Source organism: Microtus pennsylvanicus, chromosome 5 (assembly GCF_037038515.1).
Source record: "Microtus pennsylvanicus isolate mMicPen1 chromosome 5, mMicPen1.hap1, whole genome shotgun sequence".
Classification (NCBI taxonomy): Eukaryota; Metazoa; Chordata; class Mammalia; order Rodentia; family Cricetidae; genus Microtus; species Microtus pennsylvanicus.
The window spans coordinates 59,279,801-59,299,784 of NC_134583.1; the positions used below are offsets into that span (position 1 = coordinate 59,279,801).

At 42.5% G+C, this 19,984-nt stretch overlaps 1 protein-coding gene across 3 annotated transcripts in view; it reads right to left on the reverse strand.

Annotated features, from left to right (window-relative positions):
- The window catches only part of Smg1 (SMG1 nonsense mediated mRNA decay associated PI3K related kinase), a 105,184-nt gene extending 89,005 nt beyond the window's left edge, over positions 1 to 16,179 (reverse strand). Inside the window, exon 1 of one of the 3 annotated variants that reach the window (XM_075971995.1) lies at positions 15,868 to 16,179. In XM_075971995.1, the coding sequence (XP_075828110.1) occupies positions 15,868 to 15,956 (89 nt within the window). In that variant the 5' untranslated portion in view covers positions 15,957 to 16,179. The remainder of the gene's footprint in view (positions 1 to 15,867) is intronic. The other 2 variants (XM_075971993.1, XM_075971994.1) reach the window with 2 other exon arrangements.
- Positions 16,180 to 19,984: the final 3,805 nt, after the last annotated feature.

A 19,984-nucleotide genomic window follows, 5' to 3' on the forward strand; every position in this document is an offset into this window, starting at 1 on the left:
GTTAAACAAGTTGCTGGCCTGGAAAATAATCCATAGGAAGAACTGGAGCTAAAAAGTCCATCTGGCCAAGGCACCCAAAGAAACTTGGACCAGTAACAGACAGCTGCCATTGACACCAACAATAAATAGTTCTAAAACTTTTAGTACAACAGCAGCCTTGCCATTGCCAATGCCTGAGAAATTTCTGAATAGTCCACAGGGCACTTTATTTAAAATAATTATTATAATAATTACATAATAAGTTTCTAATAATCTATTGTCTATTTTGACAACTGAAAATTCTCACTAAATTCTCATTAACAAACCACTAAAAGGTAATGCAAAATTAAAAATTTAAGCAGTGCTAAATAAAGCAACACCAGATTTACACGGTGAGTTTCTGTCTTTTTAACAAACTAAAAAATAAATACTATGTAGAAGATACTAATTTTCCTTATTATAAGAGACAGAATCTCTGGAAAAGCAGCCAGTGCTCTTAATCTCTAAGCCATTTCTCCAGTCCCAAGAGAACTCTATTAAGAACTCAAAGTAGTATGTCCATGAGAGACCACAAGTCAAGAGCACCTACCTTTCTAAGCAACTACCTGATACAGCTTAACTTGCAACATATATAAATGTTAACACAAACAAAAGGCATTAAGTTTAAAATCCACACTAGTGGTTCTCTACAGAGAAAGACTGCCAAAAAACATCTAGAGGGGCAGTTTTCAATTTATGCATAAATATATCTTAATGTTACTTTCTAACTTTACCAATAAAGAAAGACAGTATTTCTTGTTTTCTGGTTTTCAAGACAAGGTTTCTCTGTGTAACACTCCTGGCTGTCTTGGAACTCGCTTTTTTGACCAGGCTGGCCTCAAATTCACTGAGATCCACCTGCTTCTGCCTCCCTAAAGTGTTGGGATTACAGGCTTACACCACTGCCCCGGCTCAGTAAGTGAATCTTTAAACAGACTGATTCAGCATCTCTAGTAAAACCCACAGGACTAGTTCTGGTAAAAAAAAAAAAAAAAAAAAAAATCTGATGCCAAGACTGGAGAGATGGGCTCTGTGTTCTTCCAGAGACCTGGCTTCAATGTCCAACACCCCCTCCTACAATAGCTCATACCATTTGTAACTCCAGTTCCAGGGGATCCAATGCCTTCTTCTGGTTTCTGAAGGCATTGCATGAATGTGGTACACAGACACACAAGCAAGCAAAACACCCATACACATAAAATAATTTCTAAAAAATAACAAAAGAAAGAAAGAAAGAAAGAAAGAAAGAAAGAAAGAAAGAAAGAAAGAAAGCCTGATGAAATAAGTTCAATGCCCCTCTCAGGACACACTTGGTAAAGGAAAAGCAGCACCTCCCACTGATCCTCATATACTTAACTGTAGTACACACACAAACAAAACAAACATTTTTAAAACTCTTTAATTAAAAAATGTCTCATGAATCTCAGAAGGCATAATGTCATAAATCAACTATAAAGGAAAGACACAAAATAATCACACTATTCTACCACAGGAATACTCATTAACTAAAGAGAGTTTGCTGAGCACTTTACTAAAACCCAGGCGGCGGCAGCAGAGCCAAGACATGGCCCCAGCTCTGCTCAGCTGGTGTCAGAGTTACTGACATATATTTAGCATAAATTTAAGGAAGGTAGAAAACAACTTAAAACCACCTACTAAGTTATTTCGAACCTACAAAATCTACAAACTCCATTTTTATTATATTTTATACCTAACACACTTAATCACATTTAGTTAAAAATAGCTGGGCAGTGGTGGTGCACGCCTTTAATCTCAGGATTCGGAAGGCAGAGGCAGGTGGATCTCTGTGAGTTCAAGTCCAGCCTGGTCTACAAGAGCTAGTTCCAGGACAGGCTCCAAAGCTACAGAGAAACCCTGTCTCGAAAAACCAAAAAGAAAAAAAAGAAATAAAGAAATAGATTATTCTCCCTGGCTTATATTTTCAACTAGTAGTCAGTTCTTTTGTTTTGTTTTGCTAATTGTTTTTTCTGAGATAGCATCTCACCATGTAGCACTTGGCTGGCCTGAACTCTCTATAAAGAATAGGACAGGCTAGAAATCATACAGATTTGACCTCCTCTGTATCCTGAGTATTAAGACTAAAAGCTTGGGGCTGGAGAGATGGCTCAGAGGTTAACGGCATTGCCTGCTCTTCCAGAGGTCCTGAGTTCAATTCCCAGCAACCACATAGTGGCTCACAGCCATCTGTAATGGGGTCTGGTGCCCTCTTCTGGCCTGCAGGCATACACACAGACAGAATATTGTATACATAATATATTAATTAACTAATTAATTTTAAAAAAGACTAAAAGCTTGTGCCACCATGCCCAGTCCTGGGTAGCAAGTTCTTAGAGTTGCCTGTGGATCAAACCTGAGGAATCATGCATACTAAGCCAATATGCCACCACTCATCTCCATCCTTTTACTCTCTTATTCTGAGATAGGGTCTCACTAAATTGCCCAGAAAGGCCTTTAACCTTCCATCCTTCTACCTCAGCCTCCAGTGTACTTGAAATGGCAGGCCTCTGTCAACTATGGACCAGAAGAATGGGGAAGAAAGGGAAGTCCCTGATCAAAGAATACAAACTCTCAAATGGAAAAAAGTTTCCAGATAATCTGCAGTAACAGAATGACTACCGACAGAAACAATCAATGTGCTTTGTACTTCAAATTACTTCAAAGAGTGCATTTCAAAAATAGGTATGTGGATACAAACCTGTAATACCATCAAATAATAAAATCATGAAAAAAATAAAAACAAAACTAAGTACATTTTAAATAGCTCTCCTACCATCCAAAAAAAAAAAGTTAAGAAAATTGGCTTGATTTAATCCATCAACATTATATGCACTATGTACATTTATCTAAACTTCAGTTTGTACCCAATACACATGCACAACTGTGTCTGTTAAAAATAAAGCAGACAAGCCGGGCGATGGTGGCGCACGCCTTTACTCCCAGCACTCGGGAGGCAGAGGCAGGCAGATCTCTGTGAGTTTGAGACCAGCCTGGTCTACAGAGCTAGTTCCAGGACAGGCTCCAAAGCTACAGAGAAACCCTGTCTCGAAAAACCAAAATAAATAAATAAATAAATAAAGCAGACATAGCAGCATTGTTTGTAATAGCCAGAACCTGGAAACAACCTAGATGCCCTTCAATGGAAGAATGGATGAAGAAAGTATGGAATGTATACATATTAGAGTACTACTCAGCAGTAAAAAACAAGGACTTCTTGAATTTTGCATACAAATGGATGGAAATAGAAAACACTATCCTGAGTGAGGTAAGCCAGACCCAAAAAGAAGAACATGGGATGTACTCACTCATATTTGGTTTCTAGCCATAAATAAAGGACATTGAGCCTATAATTAGTGATCCTAGAGAAGCTAAATAAGGAGAACCCAAAGAAAAACATATAGGCATCCTCCTGAATATTAACCTTCTTCAGGCGATGAAAGGAGACAGAGACAGAGACCCACATTGGAGCACTGGACAGAAATCTCAAGGTCCAAACCAGGAGCAGAAGGAGAGAGAGTATGAGCATGGAACTCAGGACCGCGAGGGGTGCACCCACACACTGAGACAATGGGGATGTTCTATCGGGAACTCACCAAGGCCAGCTGGCCAGGGCCTGAAAAAACCTGGGATAAAACCGGACTTGCTGAACATAGCGGACAATGAGGACTACTGAGAACTCAAGAACAATGGCAATGGGTTTTTGATCCTACTGCATGTACTGGCTTTGTGGGAGTCTAGGCAGTTTGGATGCTCACCTTACTAGACCTGGATGGAGGTGGGTGGTCCTTGGACTTCCCACAGGGCAGGGAACCCTGATAGCTCTATGGGCTGACAAGGGAGGGGACTTGATTGGGGGAGGGGGAGGGAAATGGGAGGCGGTGGCGGGGAAGAGACAGAAATCTTTAATAAATAAATAAATGGAAAAAAAAATAAAGCAGACAACTGTCAGTGGTGGTGCACGCCTTTAATCCCAGAATCTGGGAGGCAGAGGCAGGTGGACCTCTTTGAATCTGAGGCCAGTATGATCTATAAACTGAGTTCCAGGTCAGCCAGTGCTACATAATGAAACACTATTTCAAAATAAATACATACATACATACATACATACATACATACATACATACGAAGCAGTAGCAGCAGCTTGGGGAAGAGCAAAGGCTGGTGTGTCTCTGAGTTCAAGGCCATTCTGGTCAACCTAACAAGTTCCAGGCCAACCAGGGTTACATAGACCTGTCTCAAAGAAAAAAACAAGGGGCTGGGTGGGATATAGCTCAATTGTGAACACCTGCCTAGCAAGTCCTTGGCCCTGCATTCAATCCTCAGACAGAAAGAGAGACAGACACACACACACACACGCACACACACACACTCACACAAAAACCTTTCAAAACACAAGAACGATAGTTATAGTGCAATTTTGTGTCCTCAATAACTTACAATAAAATAAAGGTAACATGCATTATAATAACTATGTAAAGCCACTTAAATACTGTATTTCTCTTAGAAAACTTGTTTTTAGGGCTGACAAGCTGTCTCAATAAATAAAGGCACTTGTCATATAAACCTGATGACCTGAATTTGATCCTGAGATCCTTGTAAAAAAGTGGAAGAACAAATTCCACGAAATTGGTCTGACTCATGTTTGCAATATATGCACTTGAGTGCACATACAAATACAAGGGTTTTTTTTTTAAGAAAACTTGGTTTTACAGCCAGTGAGAATACTACACATAACCTTAATTATTACCCGAAGTTCATTCATAACTTCGGTTGTCCTCAAAATGAAACACAATACTGCATTTAGAGTGCTGCTAATATTCCAAACAATGACATAATCATTTTTAGTAGAATACATCTGTGGGTCCTTTTAAACTCAGCTTCTGAATAACCACTCTGTCTCAAGTTCCATTGTCCTTATGACACTGAGAACTTATTCAGTTTCCATTTTTCCTCAGGTACCCTAAAAGCAGTAAAGACAGGCAAGAAATGCAATTGATCTTTTTACAACAAATTTTAAGATGCTTTCTTTTAAACTAAATATTAATATTGATTCTGTGATACTAGAAGTCATTTTTAACCAGAATACAATTTCACTTTTTGAAAGGAAACAAACATTAAAATGAATGCAGCCATGTACTGTTTCAGAAACTGTTGGCTCTGGAAAAGCAGAGTTTCATTCCTCCAATCAAGTGCAGAAATAAAATTGCCCCAGGCATTCTAAAGGGACATTGGCAACTTCAACCCAGTACTTAATATTTTAGTGAATGGACTAGTTTATATAATTAATACGTATAGATACAACAGATGTGGGGTAAGAGGCCAATGTGTTAAAGAATTTCAAAATATAAGCAGTGTTTTTCAAGATTAATAAGACCTATTAATCTTAATTACCTTATCCTTCCTTCTATTTAAGAGCTGGCTACCAAAGATCATTAAAACAATGATCCCTTGAAGCTTCTTGAATAGCTGTATAATTTGCTGCCTCAGGCTAACTGGGCCTGCTGTAAGTAGAACAAGTCCTCTCCAAATGCTGCCTAGGCTAACAGGTTTATAAACTCAGGTACTACGTAAAATCAGAAACGTGCAGACTCCAAATACCACCTCTATCAACTATGTCCTATAGCCAAAGTATACCTGAAAAACAATGCATATGTACTAGCAGCGCACCGCAAGATTTTTTTTTCCATCATTCCCTGATCAACAAACCAATAGGTGCATAAGGCATTCAGAGATACTTTAGAGGTGTGAACAAATGAGCAAATATTGCACTATTTTAAAGAAGGTATGTCAGCACCTGAGAATTTGGATATCTGAGTGGAGTCTTGGAGTCAAGTCCCTCTATAGATAACAAGGGACAACTATATTGACATTCAAACAGAATAAAACCAGGTATGGTGTCAAACACCTTTAATCCCAGCACAGGGAGGTAGATGATTTCTGAGTTTAGGGCCATATAGGGCTACAAAGTGAGACCCCGTTTCAAAATAAAATTGTTTTTAAAGAGAAAAGGGGAGACTACATACTATTTTTGATGCACTAGTAGGATGGAAGAGGATACAGACGTAAAACATGACTTACAGAAGATCCACACTCTAGCCGGGCAGTGGTGGCACACGCCTTTAATCCCAGCACTCGGGAGGCAGGCAGATCTCTGTGAATTCGAGGCCAGCCTGGTCTACAAGAGCTAGTTCCAGGACAGGCTTTAAAACTACAGAGAAACCCCCCTGTCTCAAAAAGCCAAAAAGAAGGAAGAAGGAAGAAAGAGGAGAAGGAGGAGAAGGAGGAGGAGGAGGAGGAGGAGGAGGAAGAAGATCCACACACACTGTGCTTAATAGAGAAATGCAAACATGAAGATTTGGGGGTAATGGTTAAGTTAAGTAGTATGAAGGAAACCCAGGATATAGTATTTAAAAGTCTGTGTCCCTCTTAACAGTGTAAGAACAGCCAGGCTGAACACTCTGAGAAGGAAAAACTTCACAACAGTTGCGCTATCACTTTGTAGCAAGAACTGCAAATAGCATACGGCAGCAAGAAGCTGTGATGAGGAGGTGCCTCAGAGCGAATAAGACAGACAGACACACACAAAGGGAGAGAAAATGACTGGGTCTGTTCTCTTCAACCTAAACACTAGTTGGGGTAACAAAATGGGTAAGTGATGTGATAATCATTCATCGATATTAGCTACAAACTTTCGAAAGGCAAAAGAATCTGGGTTAGGAATCAAAGCTGAAAAAAAAAAAAGAAAAAAGAAGAGTGTGGATAGAAGGCCAAGAATCTGTAGCTCCTAGAATAAGTCTAGCCAAATGAGGACCTCCTATGCGCTCCAGCACTCCAGATACCAAAAAATGGGTCTACCATCTGAAACTTTTCAATACTTCAGATACTCCAAGTTAGCAAGCAAGGTTTATAGAGATAGTTAATAGAAATACATTGAAGATAGTAAGATTCAAAAATCTAATGAGACTAAACTGATAATAAATCCTGACAATATATAAAGACGTCCCCTCTACAAAAGATTTCAAAATAGAGGGGGCTGGAGAGATGGCTCAGAGGTTAAGAGCATTGCCTGCTTTTCCAAAGGTCCTGAGTTCAATTCCCAGCAACCACATGGTGGCTCACAACCATCTGTAATGGGGTCTGGTGCCCTCTTCTGGCCTGCAGGCATACACACAGACAGAATATTGTATACATAATAAATAAATAAATATTTTTTAAAAAGATTTCAAAGTAGGGCCAGCAAGATGCTCATTTGGTAAAGATACTTAATGCCACATCTGACTGCCTGTAAGATGGTTTATTGACTTCCACAAATAGGATGACCTGTACACCCCCGCCCCGCCACCACATGCACACAAATAAAAAAATGTTTAAAAAAAAAAAAGTAAATGCATGCTCTCAACAATATGCTGCTGCTGGCAGGGTAGGGTGGTGGTGGTGGTAACTCAACTGAAAAAATTGTCAGTTGTTGGGAACCGGGGCTACAGAGGTATACACATCCAGTTTTTAAAAAAAAATTTACTGAAGAATGAACCATAGTTGGGCATGGTGGCACATGTTTATAATCCTAGCACTCAGGAGGCAGAGGCAGGTGGATCTCTGAGCTCAAGTCCAGCCTGGTCTGCTAAGCAAGTTCCAGGACAGTCAGGACTATTACACAGAGAAGCCCTGTCTTGAAAAATAACAACAACAACAGAAAAGAATCACACAGCCGGGCGATGGTGGCGCACGCCTTTAATCCCAGCACTCGGGAGGCAGAGGCAGGCGGATCTCTGTGAGTTCGAGACCAGCCTGGTCTACAGAGCTAGTTCCAGGACAGGCTCCAAAGTCACAGAGAAACCCTGTCTCGAAAAACCAAAAAAAAAAAAAAAAAATTTAAAAAAAAAAAAAAAAAAAAAAATTTTAAAAAAAAAAAGAAAAGAATCACACATGCACAATGGAGTTCACTCAATAAACAAAGAGAAGAGGGAGAACTAACTTTCTAAGACAAAACAGTTCTGAGTAAGCAAGTTGGTAACACTCTAAAGAAACAGAAAACAAAATATAGTATGATAGCCTATTGTGTATAGGAATTAAATCACAAATTTTCTACAAACTCTGCTTTTAGGTCTTTATACAAGAGAAAGTCTATTTTTCTCTGTAGTTCCAAAAATACAAGCTCTGAGAAAGTGACACCAATTTCAGGTAATCAAAATAATGATACTATGAAATGACCTGAAATAAACAGCTTGTGTGACTCCTCCAAGGACAGTTCAACAACAGGAACTCCAACAGATCTGATTTTGGTAATTAGGATAGGGAAAGCAGAAAACCCTACTGATGTGAGAATTCAATGTTCCTTAAAAGGTACTGTGGTCACATCTGTTTTAGAAGAGTAGCATGTCTTGTTTACTAAGGTGACAAGTATGGACAAGAGGAAAGACTCACTCACCTAAGTGATTACCCTTAACTACCAGACAACAAGTGAAAGGCTTCTGCTAGCCCAAGTTCCCACATATTGGGAAGTTTTTGTCTGAGCTTCAATCATGCACTATAAACAGAACACAGAAGGAATACATGACTAAGGTCCTCAGCAGCCTTTTGTCTGGCCTTCCCAACTGGGCTTACAGATACACACCCTTCAAGAAACAACAGATTGAATCTTCCTAAATGAAGGTACTCTGGTGTTTTAAATTTCGATGGCTCAAGCCATTCTAATTACACTTGAACTATGACCAAAGTCAACAGTACAGCTCCAGTCCAGCTCTTTAGCTTCATCATTTACTTGTCTTATTCTTCACAGGCATCCTGCTTCTAACTAAACTGAGAGAATTTATCAGGAAGAGCTTGTATTACAGCAGCCATTCTGTCTGATTCAGATTTTCTCCAAGCTTACCACGCAAACTGTATAGACCAATTTCATCACACCACTCGTGCATGCAGTGTCAGAGACCAGAATGTTCCACTCAACTATACAGCCTTTCCTCCTCTCTAAGTTCCCAAATCTGAAACTCCACTAATCAAATAAAAAAATAGATACACCATACTATAATACACAATCCATATGCTCTGCCATTTTTTATTACTTAGAGAATAATTCAGTACTTTCTATGATCAAACCCATGTAGATAAGGCCTATGATACAGTATGCTCTACCATTTTAAAGTCTGATTTCTCACTTACAAATCAAAAATATCCCCAAAAGGCATCAATATGTACTGGTAATAATATTTTCATAGTTAAAACTATTTTATTATCTCTTAAATTTAAAATAGGAATTAGAGAAATGGTTCAACAATTAAGACTGCTCTTGCAGAGGGCTCACATTCAATTCCTAGTGCCCACAATTATCTATGTATGGGTGGTGTGGAAGGTCCTTCTGTCTGTGTGTTACCTTTATTAGTTAATGAATAAAAAACTGCTTTGTGCCTATAGCAGAGCTATAAGGAAACAAAGCTAGGCGGGGAAAACTAAACTGAATGCTGGGAGAAGGGAGGCGGAGTCAGGGAGAAGCTCTGTAGCCCGGCCAGAAATGGATGGTGGAACTTGATAAAGCCCGTAAGCAGCAGCCACATGGTGATACACAAATTAATAGAAATGTGTTAAATTAATATGTAAGAGTTAGCCAATAAGAAGTTAGAGCTAATGGGCCAAGAGGTGATTTAATTAATACAGTTTCTGTGTGTATTATTTCAGTTCTGAGAGGCCAGGACAAACAAGCATCCCCCTCCAATATGTGGGTATCTGACTCTGGTCCAAGGGGATCCAATATCCTCTTCTGGCCTGTGAGGACAATGCCTGCACATGTATCCTAGACATGCAAAACACCCATACACATTTTTTAACAAAAATTTAAAAAGTTTGAATACTAAGCCAGGCAGTGGTGGTGGTGCATGCCTTTAACCCCAGCACTTGGTAGGTAAAAGCAGGCAGGTCTCTGAGTTCAAGGCCAGCCTGGTCTATGGAAGTTTGAGGACTGCCAAGGCTACACAGAGAAACCCTATGTAATACTAATGTTCAATCATGTTCCAATTTTAAAAAAGAAACAAAGAACCAACAAGACGCTCAATGAGTTAAAGTATTTGCTACCTACAAACCTGATGACTGGAGTTCTAATTGTCAAGTGTTTGGTTTTTTGTTGTTGTTGTTGTTTGGTTTTTGTGCTTATAAGAGACAGGGTTTCTCTGTGTAACTTTGTCCTGGAACTCACTCCGTAGACCAGGCTGACCTTGAACTTAGAGATCCAACTACCACTGCTGGGATTACTGGCACGTGCCACCACTGCCTGACAAGTGTTTTTTATAAAGGTTTTATTTGATAACAAAAATATCAACTTTCATTGAAAAAGCACTCTTATACAGTTGTTATAACTGTCAAGGTTTTATTTATAAAGGTTTTATTTGATAATGAAAAATCAACTTTCGTTGAAAAAGCACTCATATATCATTAGTTGAAAACTCCCAATGTACTAAGCAATCTGTAATACAGAACAAGTAAAAATGATTATCAGTAGGGTATAGTGGCCTGCAGCTGTGTTTCCTAATACTGTGAGACCAAGTTAGAAGAATCACTTAAGTCCAGTAGACAATACAGACAAAACAAAAACTTGAGCCCAGTGAACAAAAGTTCATACATACTCATTAAATTCTAAAGTCCCATTCACAACAATGAGATATTTAGCTCTGTTCAATTTTATGATTTTTTTCAGTATATTATATCTGTGAACACCAGACTTAGTACATAGTCACAAAAAGTAGAAAAATCAACTCTGATCTCAAAATTCCAATGTCAGTCAGTTGAGGTGGCACATGCCTTTAATCCCAGCACTCGGGAGGCAGAGGCCAGCATAATTCCAAGTTAGTATATTCTACAAATGCATTTCAAGGCCAGCAGGATCTATACAGCCTATATTGTAATCCTAGCACTCCAAAAGCATTAAAACCAGCCTGGATGGCCAGGTGGTGGTGGTGGTGGTGGTGGTGGAGCACATCTTTAATCCCAGCACAGAAGGCAGAGTGAGTCCAAGGCCAACCTGGTCTACAGAGTGAGTTACAGAATAGCCAGGGCTACCTACACAAAGAAACTTGTCTTGGGAGGAGGAGGAAAAGAAAAAAAAAAGGCCACTCTGGGCAATAATAGCAAGACCCCTGTCTCCAAAGTAAACCACCACCACCACCCCTTTTTTTTGGTAGTTTTTGTATAGCCCTGGCTGTCCTAAAGTAGCTCTGTAGAACTAACTGGCCTCAAATGCACAGAGATCTGCCTGTCTCTGCCTCCCAAGTACTAAGATTAAAGGCGTGTGCCACCACTGCCCATCTTAAAATCCAACTTTTCATTATCAGACATAAATATCTAACTCTAATTTCACAACACTATTTTTTGATCTTTCACATGGCACTTTGTACCCCTGAAAATTTTGACCTGCCTACTGAAAATGGTAACTAATCCTAATACTGTTTCATCCATTTAGAAGCCTAAAAATAGCCAGGCGGTGGATCTCTGTGAGTTTGAGGCCAGCCTGGTCTGTAAGAACTAGTACCAAGACAGGCTCCAAAGCTACAGAGAAATCCTGTCTTGAAAAACCAAAAGAAAACCTATCTCGAAAAAAAAAAAAATACAAAAACAAAAACAGAAGCAGCCTTAAAAAAAAAAAGCCCTATGACACATACCTGTAACTCCAACCACTCAAGGCTGAGGGAGGAGGACCTGAAGTTTGAGATCAGCTTGAGCTATATAGAAGCAATACCACCCCATCTCAAAACAGAAAAAAAAAAAAAGTCTGGGCAAGAAAAGCTTGGGCACCACAGATACCTAATGTACAACAATATACATGTGTGCCGGGCAGTGGTGGCGCACGCCTTTAATCCCAGCACTCGAGAGGCAGAGGCAGGCGGATCTCTGTGAGTTCGAGACCAGCCTGGTCTACAGAGCTAGTTCCAGGACAGGCTCCAAAGCCACAGAGAAACCCTGTCTCGAAAAAAACAAAAAAAAAAATATATACATGTGTTAAATAAAGACTCACAAGTACAAGAATAAAATCTAATGGATGCATTCTTTTCTCCCAATATTTATGTTTATTTAGTCTCTCTGTGTGTTTCTATATATATATGTTCAGATCCTGTGGAGACAGATTCACACAGACAACTGTGAGCCTCCAGGGAGGCAGAGGCAGGCAAATCTCTTGAGTTCAAGTCCACCCTGGTCTATAGAGCAAGTTCCAGGACAGCCAAAACTACATGGTGTGGGGGACCACGGAAGGACTACAAGGTCAATGTTCCTTAAATACTTAACTTAAAGTTCTTTCTAGTGGTCTTGGTAAACTTTATCTATTGCCTTACCATAGTAGTCTATTCAGCCACCAGAGACATTTCCTGTGGATATGTGTGAGGGATTCCTTTTACTATGACTGACACAAAAAACTGGCAAACTGCCGGGCGGTGGTGGCGCACGCCTTTAATCCCAGCACTAGGGAGGCAGAGGCAGGCGGATCTCTGTGAGTTCGAGACCAGCCTGGTCTACAAGAGCTAGTTCCAGGACAGGCTCCAAAACCACAGAGAAACCCTGTCTCGAAAAACCAAAAAAAAAAAAAAAAAAAAAAAACTGGCAAACTAATTCTAAAAGAAACTGACAAGAATTGTTCTTTTTCTGTTGTTTTGAGGCAGGGTATATGCAGCTCAGACTGGCCTGGAACTCACTATGTACCAGAGGATGACCTTAAATTTCCTTGTTTTTTTGAGACAGGGTTTCTCTGTAGCTTTGGAGCCTGCCCTGGAACTGGAACTAGCTCTTATAGACAAGCCTGCCTCTGCCTCCCCAGTGCTGGGATTAAAGGCTGTATCACCACTACCCGGCTGACCTTGAATTTCCAACTGCTGGAATTACTGGCTAGTGCTATTACACCCTGGTGACGGAGCTGGGGAATCAAACCCAGGGCTGCTTCCCACATTCTCATCCAAGAATTGCTTTTTCAACTGCCTGAACCCTCCTCACCTGCCCCTCCATAAATATGGGGGCAGGGAGGTAACAGAAAAATAAAAATTATTTGAATGAAAATACACCTGACCTGGCAATAACACTCTTATATATATGGGAACCTAGAAAGTGGAAGCACAATCAAGACCCTTTTTTAATGTGGGGTGAACAGAGCTCAGCAGCTATGAGCATTTGCTGATCTTTCTAAGCACCAGAGTTTGGTTCACAGCACCCACATGATGACTCATAACTTGCCTGTAACTTCGGTCCAGAGGATCTACCTCCCTAATCTGACTTCTCCTGGATCTCAAGGTGCACATACATATACTACAGACATACATAAATACATAAAATAAACAATTTTTTTAAGATTTGAGAGCCAGCAAAATGGCTCCCCAAGTAAAGGCACTTGCTGCCAACCCTGATGACCTGAGTTAAACAGATAGAATCCATATGATAGAAAGAAAGAACAGCCTTCTGATCTACTACTCATTGCTCACCAAAATGCCCACACAAATAAACATTTTAAAAAAAGATTTAAATGAACTATACAGTCTTTCCGCACTTGAAAATATATAGTAAAAGTTAAGTATCTCCCACTTGGCCACGTGTGAAGATAACCTCCGCTGTGTCATTAACAGCTGCATAATCTGAGTAAAGGAAAGAGGATGGGTTCTAATTTTACTACAAAAAATATGAACTACAAACATGAGTTTTTCACTGGTTATTTAGCAAATCAATCATAGTCACCTTACTTAGAAATCAAGTTCTGTTAGGGAGTATGCCTATATTCCTGTTTCCTCCATAACAACAACAACCAAAAAGAAAAAGGAAAAAAAAAAAAACAAAACAGCCGGGCAAGGCGACAGCACACCTTTAATCCTAGTACTAGGGGAGGCAAGCAGATCTGTGAGTTCAAGGCCAGCCTGGTCCACAGAGCAAGTTCTAGGAAAGCCAGGGCTACACAGAGAAACCCTGTCTTCAAAAACAAACAAAATAAAAAAGCAAGTATTTCCAGCCTTGTAAACTGTTATTCCATAGAATCAAGCATGTATCTCAAAGTACCCCCTACCCAATCAGAGCTCATAGGAAATTTTCATCCTTTCCCATACTCTTACTCAGCCAAAAAAAAAAAAGCACCTAACAACCTATGTACATATTTTAGCTATATACACAATTCTGCTTTATATCTGTCAAGCTAAGAAGTCAGGTGACCCCAGCATGTGGCTATAACTCTCCTACTTATTTCTTTAGAACTATAAGCTATTATTTTCCAAAAGCAATACTTGAGAAGGGTATTTTAGTCTTCTAAAGATTATTAAGTTCTCTTAAATATACAAGTCATAATGCAGAAAAGTAGTAGAACCCATTTTTTGTTTCTTTGTTTTTCCTAGACATGGTTTCTCTGTGGAACAGCCTTGGCTGTCCTGAACTCTTGCAGACCAGACCAGCCTCAAAACTCAAGAGATTCGCCTGTCTCTATCTCCCAGTTGCAGAGATTAAAGGTGTGTGGCACCTTGTCTGGCTGTACAATCCATTTTTAAATGAGAGCTCTATCAAAAGTCAAATTGAAGTTAATTTATCATTTAATATATTAGCTGCTTAAAATCAAATCTCAAACATTTCAATAAAAGTAAAAATAACAAAGCACGTTAATGTAAATAATCAGTCAACTTGTTTTGTTTAACACTACACAAATCCTCATACAGGGCAAGACAAAGGTACGATTCTGCAAACACTTTAATTGCTTCATATCTCAATTCTAGACTCAAGCATTCATTTTTTAAATCGTATTTGGTCACAAACATAGTTCTCAACAGACATAATGTTTAGGAAAAACATCAGTCAAAACTAAACTAAATGTACTCCTACTAACAGATCATTTTAATTTCTCTACCAATTCTTAAAATACGACAGTCTAACCCCTCATAAAATCCTTTACGTCCAAATCGTTCTAGAAAGCAAGACCAACCCCCAAAACTTGTGTGCTCTCCATTCACGTGGTCAATTTCTGAACAAGTAAAATGGAGTGTACTTCAAAGAATACATCAGCTACCACTGAAATAGAGGCTTAAACATCGAGTTAGTCCTAAGTACTGTTTTAAAGCTCAAGTAGTCACTGAATACTTGAAGAATTTACTCAGCAAAGAATAGAAAGCTAAATTAAGCACAACCGGTCCATAATCAGAAAAACCTGACTAGATATAACTTTTCTTTCGAGTTAATGCTTCTAATATTTTCAAATCCAACCAGACCCCAACTCCTCCATGCAACAGAATATTTCCCTACTCCCGTGTCCAAACTCACTCCCAAGTGTCTATGTAAATTGCTGTTCGCCAAAATAACTGTTTCTGCAGTTAGGGAAAACTTAAAAATTCCCTAATGCCAGGTTGGGTCGATTCCATTCACAAGTCCCACAATCACATCTTTCGGCTGACTAACGTCCTGCCTAAATTCAGAGGAAGGCCTCGGCTGGAGTTCGGGGCTTTAGAAAGACATTAATTAACACGTGCGAGTGCAGAAGGGAGCAGAGCTAAGGTGGTCTTTTCGCGCGGGGACTGGACCAGGAGAAGCCGAGGAAGTTAATGGGTAACAGAGAGAGTTGCTGGACCTCAAACCTCAAAACGGAGAGATGGCAGCAGAACGTCCTCCTCCACCCTCCCCGACCCAAGCTCGGAGCCACTGCTCCAGCCCTCGGGTTGAGCGAGGCAGGCAGCCCGGCACAGAGGCCCGGGCTGGCCGCGGCATTCCTGCCCGGCCAGGCCCGGAGGACACCCAGGAAGCCGCGCCCGGCTCCAGGGGCGGCGGGCCTAGGCCGCGCCTCCCAGTCCCACGGGCCTAGGCCTCGGCCAGCTCCAGGCGAGGCTCGACGCGGTCACCCACCTGGGTTGCCAGTCATTCCAGCTCCGCGGGTACTTGGTGCCGCCGCCGCCGCCGCTGCTCAGCCGAGACCCCGGGGCTCTGCGGCTCATTACCTTCCCCGACACGACATGGCCAAGCGCCGCCGCCCGAAGAAGCGCGAGTCGCCGCCTGAACCGGCCGCAGCCGACACTGCGCTCTGGCCCGGGGCTGAGGAAGAAGCCGCGGAGGGGGCGGCGGAGGGCGGGGGAGGCGGACGGCCGTTCCGGGTTCCGCTGGAGCCCGCAACGCAGGAGCAGGAGGCGGGAGCGGCGCGGCGAAAGGGAGGCGGAGGCAGGCTAGGCGACGTCTCTTCCAGGGCAGCGCGCGACCCGCGACGCTGGGGCCCAGGAAGACGAGGACAGCGAGGAGGCGGTGGCGGCGGCTCCTCACGCTCACACGGCCACGGCTTCCCCGCCTCCCGGCTCCGCCCGCCGCGCCGCCGCTGCCGCACGGCATGCTGGGAGCGAGGGGCGGTGCCGACGCCCTTGGAGTCTGGACATGGGGCGGGGCACGGGGGTGAGGGGCGTGGCCATTGCTCGCCAACTATGAGGGGGCGGGGCTTGAGACGAGAGCAGGGTCACCTACGAGGGGCGGTGCCGGCGCGCCCATAGCCGGGGGGAAAGGGCGGAGCTTCTGGGGGCGGAGTCTGTGATACACCAAGAGAGGGGAGGGGCGAAACCGGAAGGCGGGACTTGATAGAGAGGTGCCAGAGCTATGGGAACCTAGAAGTTAGGGCGAGGCTTTGCTCGCGTAGCCGAAAGGGGTGGGGCTTCGAAGACGGGAGAGAACTGCGTGCGGGGCGGGACAAAAGCGACCTCCCTGGGCGCCTTGGGCTGCGGCTAGGACTGCAGCTAGTGAGGGTTGTGTGGCTCCGCCGCGGGGCATCACGGGAGAGGGGACTCTCCATCCCCGGTCCACACTCCCTCGGCCGTACACTCGGGGGACCGGCAGTCAGGTGTGAAAAGACGTCCAATGGAGGACTGGAAGTGGGGCGTGCCCTTGTGCGCCGCGCGCTCGCCGCCCCCACAGTCATGCCCTTGGCGCTCTCTTGCGCCCACTTGCCTACCTTCCTCCTAGAGAATAAAAATGAGAATCGTAAAATAGAGGAAGAGGAAGCCAAATCGACACCCTTTCAGCCCTCACCTGAAATGTCATGGTGTCCTGATATCTTCTTCCTTTTCCCAAATGTGAAAACCAAGACCACCAACCCCTGCTTCCTGCCACATGAACTGCTTCGTAATCCTCTGGTTCCTTCCAGTGGAAAGAGACTAGTTACCTATACACTCCAGAAAGAATTCGCTGAAGTATTGGGCACATTGTAGGAACACAGTGTACTTCTTTGTGTGCGTGTCTAAACCCGTGGAGTTCAGAGGACAACCTCAGGTGTTGCTCCCAAGCCTCCAGCTACCTCTTATTTTGCGACAGGATCTCGCCTTGACTGGCAGAGAGCCCCGGGGAGCTGCCTGTTGGCTTCCTCTACGCTGGTATTACAAGCGGTGGCACCATTCTGGCTTTTTTCTGGTGGGTTTCCTGTTTGCAAGGCAAGCACGTCAATGATGGAGTTATATCCCCAGCCCCAGGCCCATTTTTAAAAAGTGATCAAGATGCTCATCAAGCAAGTATTTAAACCTTTTTCCGCATGAAGTTTTAGGCCATCATTTGCATTACAAGAAGTATACATTATTTATGTAATTGAAATTTGTTACCAATGGTACAGTAGGTAGAATTTACGAAGCACCATGCGCGAAGCCCTGTCCCCAGCACCCCATGAACGCTGCATGATGACCTGTCTGTAACCACAGCACACACAAAAAAGGAAACCGGAAGTTGTTCAGGATCACCCTTGGCTACATAACAAGTTCCAGGCCAACCTGAGCTACATGAGACCCTAACCACTCCCACGGCCCCCAAAAGAAAATTATTACTAAAAGTGCTTAATTATGAGGCTATAGCTCCCTTTGCGTATGTCCCTTCCATCTTCCCACCTTCTGGTTCTCCAGCATGCCCATAAACCCCTCACTAGAGGAGGATCCTTCCAAAAGACAATCAAGGGAATTTTCTTCCCCTCCCTCTTCCTTCCTCTGCCAACCACGTGGCTTATCATTGCAAAAGGTGGGGGAGTCTTCTGAAAAGATGATTTTTGACTCAACACAGAAATCCCCACAAGGAATTGGCAAGCCCCAAGCCTGGTCATCAACCTACTGAAAAAACAATTTAGTGGAGCTGAGATATTCAGTGTTAGAGCATTTTACACAGCTGCCATGTCTGAGGCCCAGGGTTCAATCCCCAGCACTGCAAAATAATAATGATAATTACTTCAATAAGATCGTTTCATCAAAGAGCTAGTGCCAGGACAGGCTCCAAAGCCACAGAGAAACCCTGTCTCGAAAAAAAAAAAAAAAAAAAAAAAAAGATCGTTTCATCAGAACAGATGCACCCCATGTACACACATTTCGTACTGAAATTGCTCTGGGAACCCTCACAAATGCCCATTTCCTTTTCATTGAAGAAGGGTTCGGCCAGGTGCTTAAATTAAAGAGCACAGCTAGGTTCCAACTCGCACTTCTCGAGCTGGGATAGCAGATCTGCTGGAGCTGGAGATACAGGCAGTGCTGAGCCACCTGGTATGGCTGCTGGAAACTGAACTCAGGTCCTCTGTAAGAGCAATGCATATTCTTTTTTTTTTTTTAAATGTTTATTTATTTATTATGTATACAATATTGTGTCTGTGTGTGTGTGTGCAGGCCAGAAGAGGGCACCAGACCTCATTACAGATGGTTGTGAGCCACCATGTGGTTGCCGGGAATTGAACTCAGGACCTTTGGAAGAGCAGGCAATGCTCTTAACCACTGAGCCATCTCTCCAGCCCCGCAATGCATATTCTTGAGCCCTGCCTTTAAGCCTAACACTTAGAGGCAGATGCAGGGAGATCTCTGTGAGTTCAAAGCCAACCTAATCTATGCAGAGTTCCAGGCCAGCCAGGACTACATATAAGAACCTATATATACAAAAAATATGAAAAGTAGAAAGAGAAGGCCAGGCAGTGGTGGCACACATCTTTAGTCCCAGCACTTGGGAGGCAGAGGCAGTCATAACTCTGTGAGTTTGAGGCCAGCCTGGTCTACAAAGCGAGTTCCAGGATAGCTAGGACTGTTACACAGAAAAATCCGATCTTGAAAAATCAAAGAAAGAAAGAAAGAAAAGTACATTTTCTTTTTCTTTTCTTTTTTTTTTTTTTTTTTTTTTTTTTGATTTTCGAGACAGGGTTTCTCTGTGGCTTTGGAGCCTGTCCTGGAACTAGCTCTGTAGACCAGGCTGGCCTCGAACTCACAGAGATCCGCCTGCCTCTGCCTCCCGAGTGCTGGGATTAAAGGCGTGCGCCACCACCGCCCAGCAAAAGTACATTTTCTTAACTGCTAAGCCATCTCTTCAGCCCCAGTACATTCTCATATATTATCAAATAACGATTTGTTCATTTATTCAACATTCAGCAAAATTGATGGAGCACCTACTAACCAAGAATTTGACAACAGGACAACCTTCAAAACCCAGCCTTTGAGAAGCTTAGGGAGAAGGCATTAAGTGGCTGGACCTTTCCAAGAGCTGGCTGAAATACTTATATTTCATCATGCCCCCTCTCCCACCCTGATTAACCCGGCTCTCAGTCTGGCTGCAGATGCCTTTTACCCGATGCCAATTAGTAGACTCCCAAATCGATTAGCAGCGGAATAACCAGGACCTTAGATTTTTTGAGAAAAAAATTCACAAATCTCTTTTTTTAACCTCTCCAAGTCACAAAATGTCATCAAAGTAATTCAAAGGAAGGCTCCGAGTTCAAATTTTGACTCAAATAAGAGGAGGGAGTATTGACAAACTTTTGACTTTTACTGTAAAATGGAGACATTAACTGTACTGGCTTCTTGGGGACTTTAAGAGAATCCATAGAACTAAAATCAGAAACCCTTGAGTAAAAATCAGATATGTGGACCACTGAGGTGACTCAGCAAGAAACAACACTTCCTGTCAAGACTGAAGAGCTGAGTTTGATCCCTGAGACCCACTTGGTGGTAGGAGAACACCAATACCTCCAAGTTGTCCT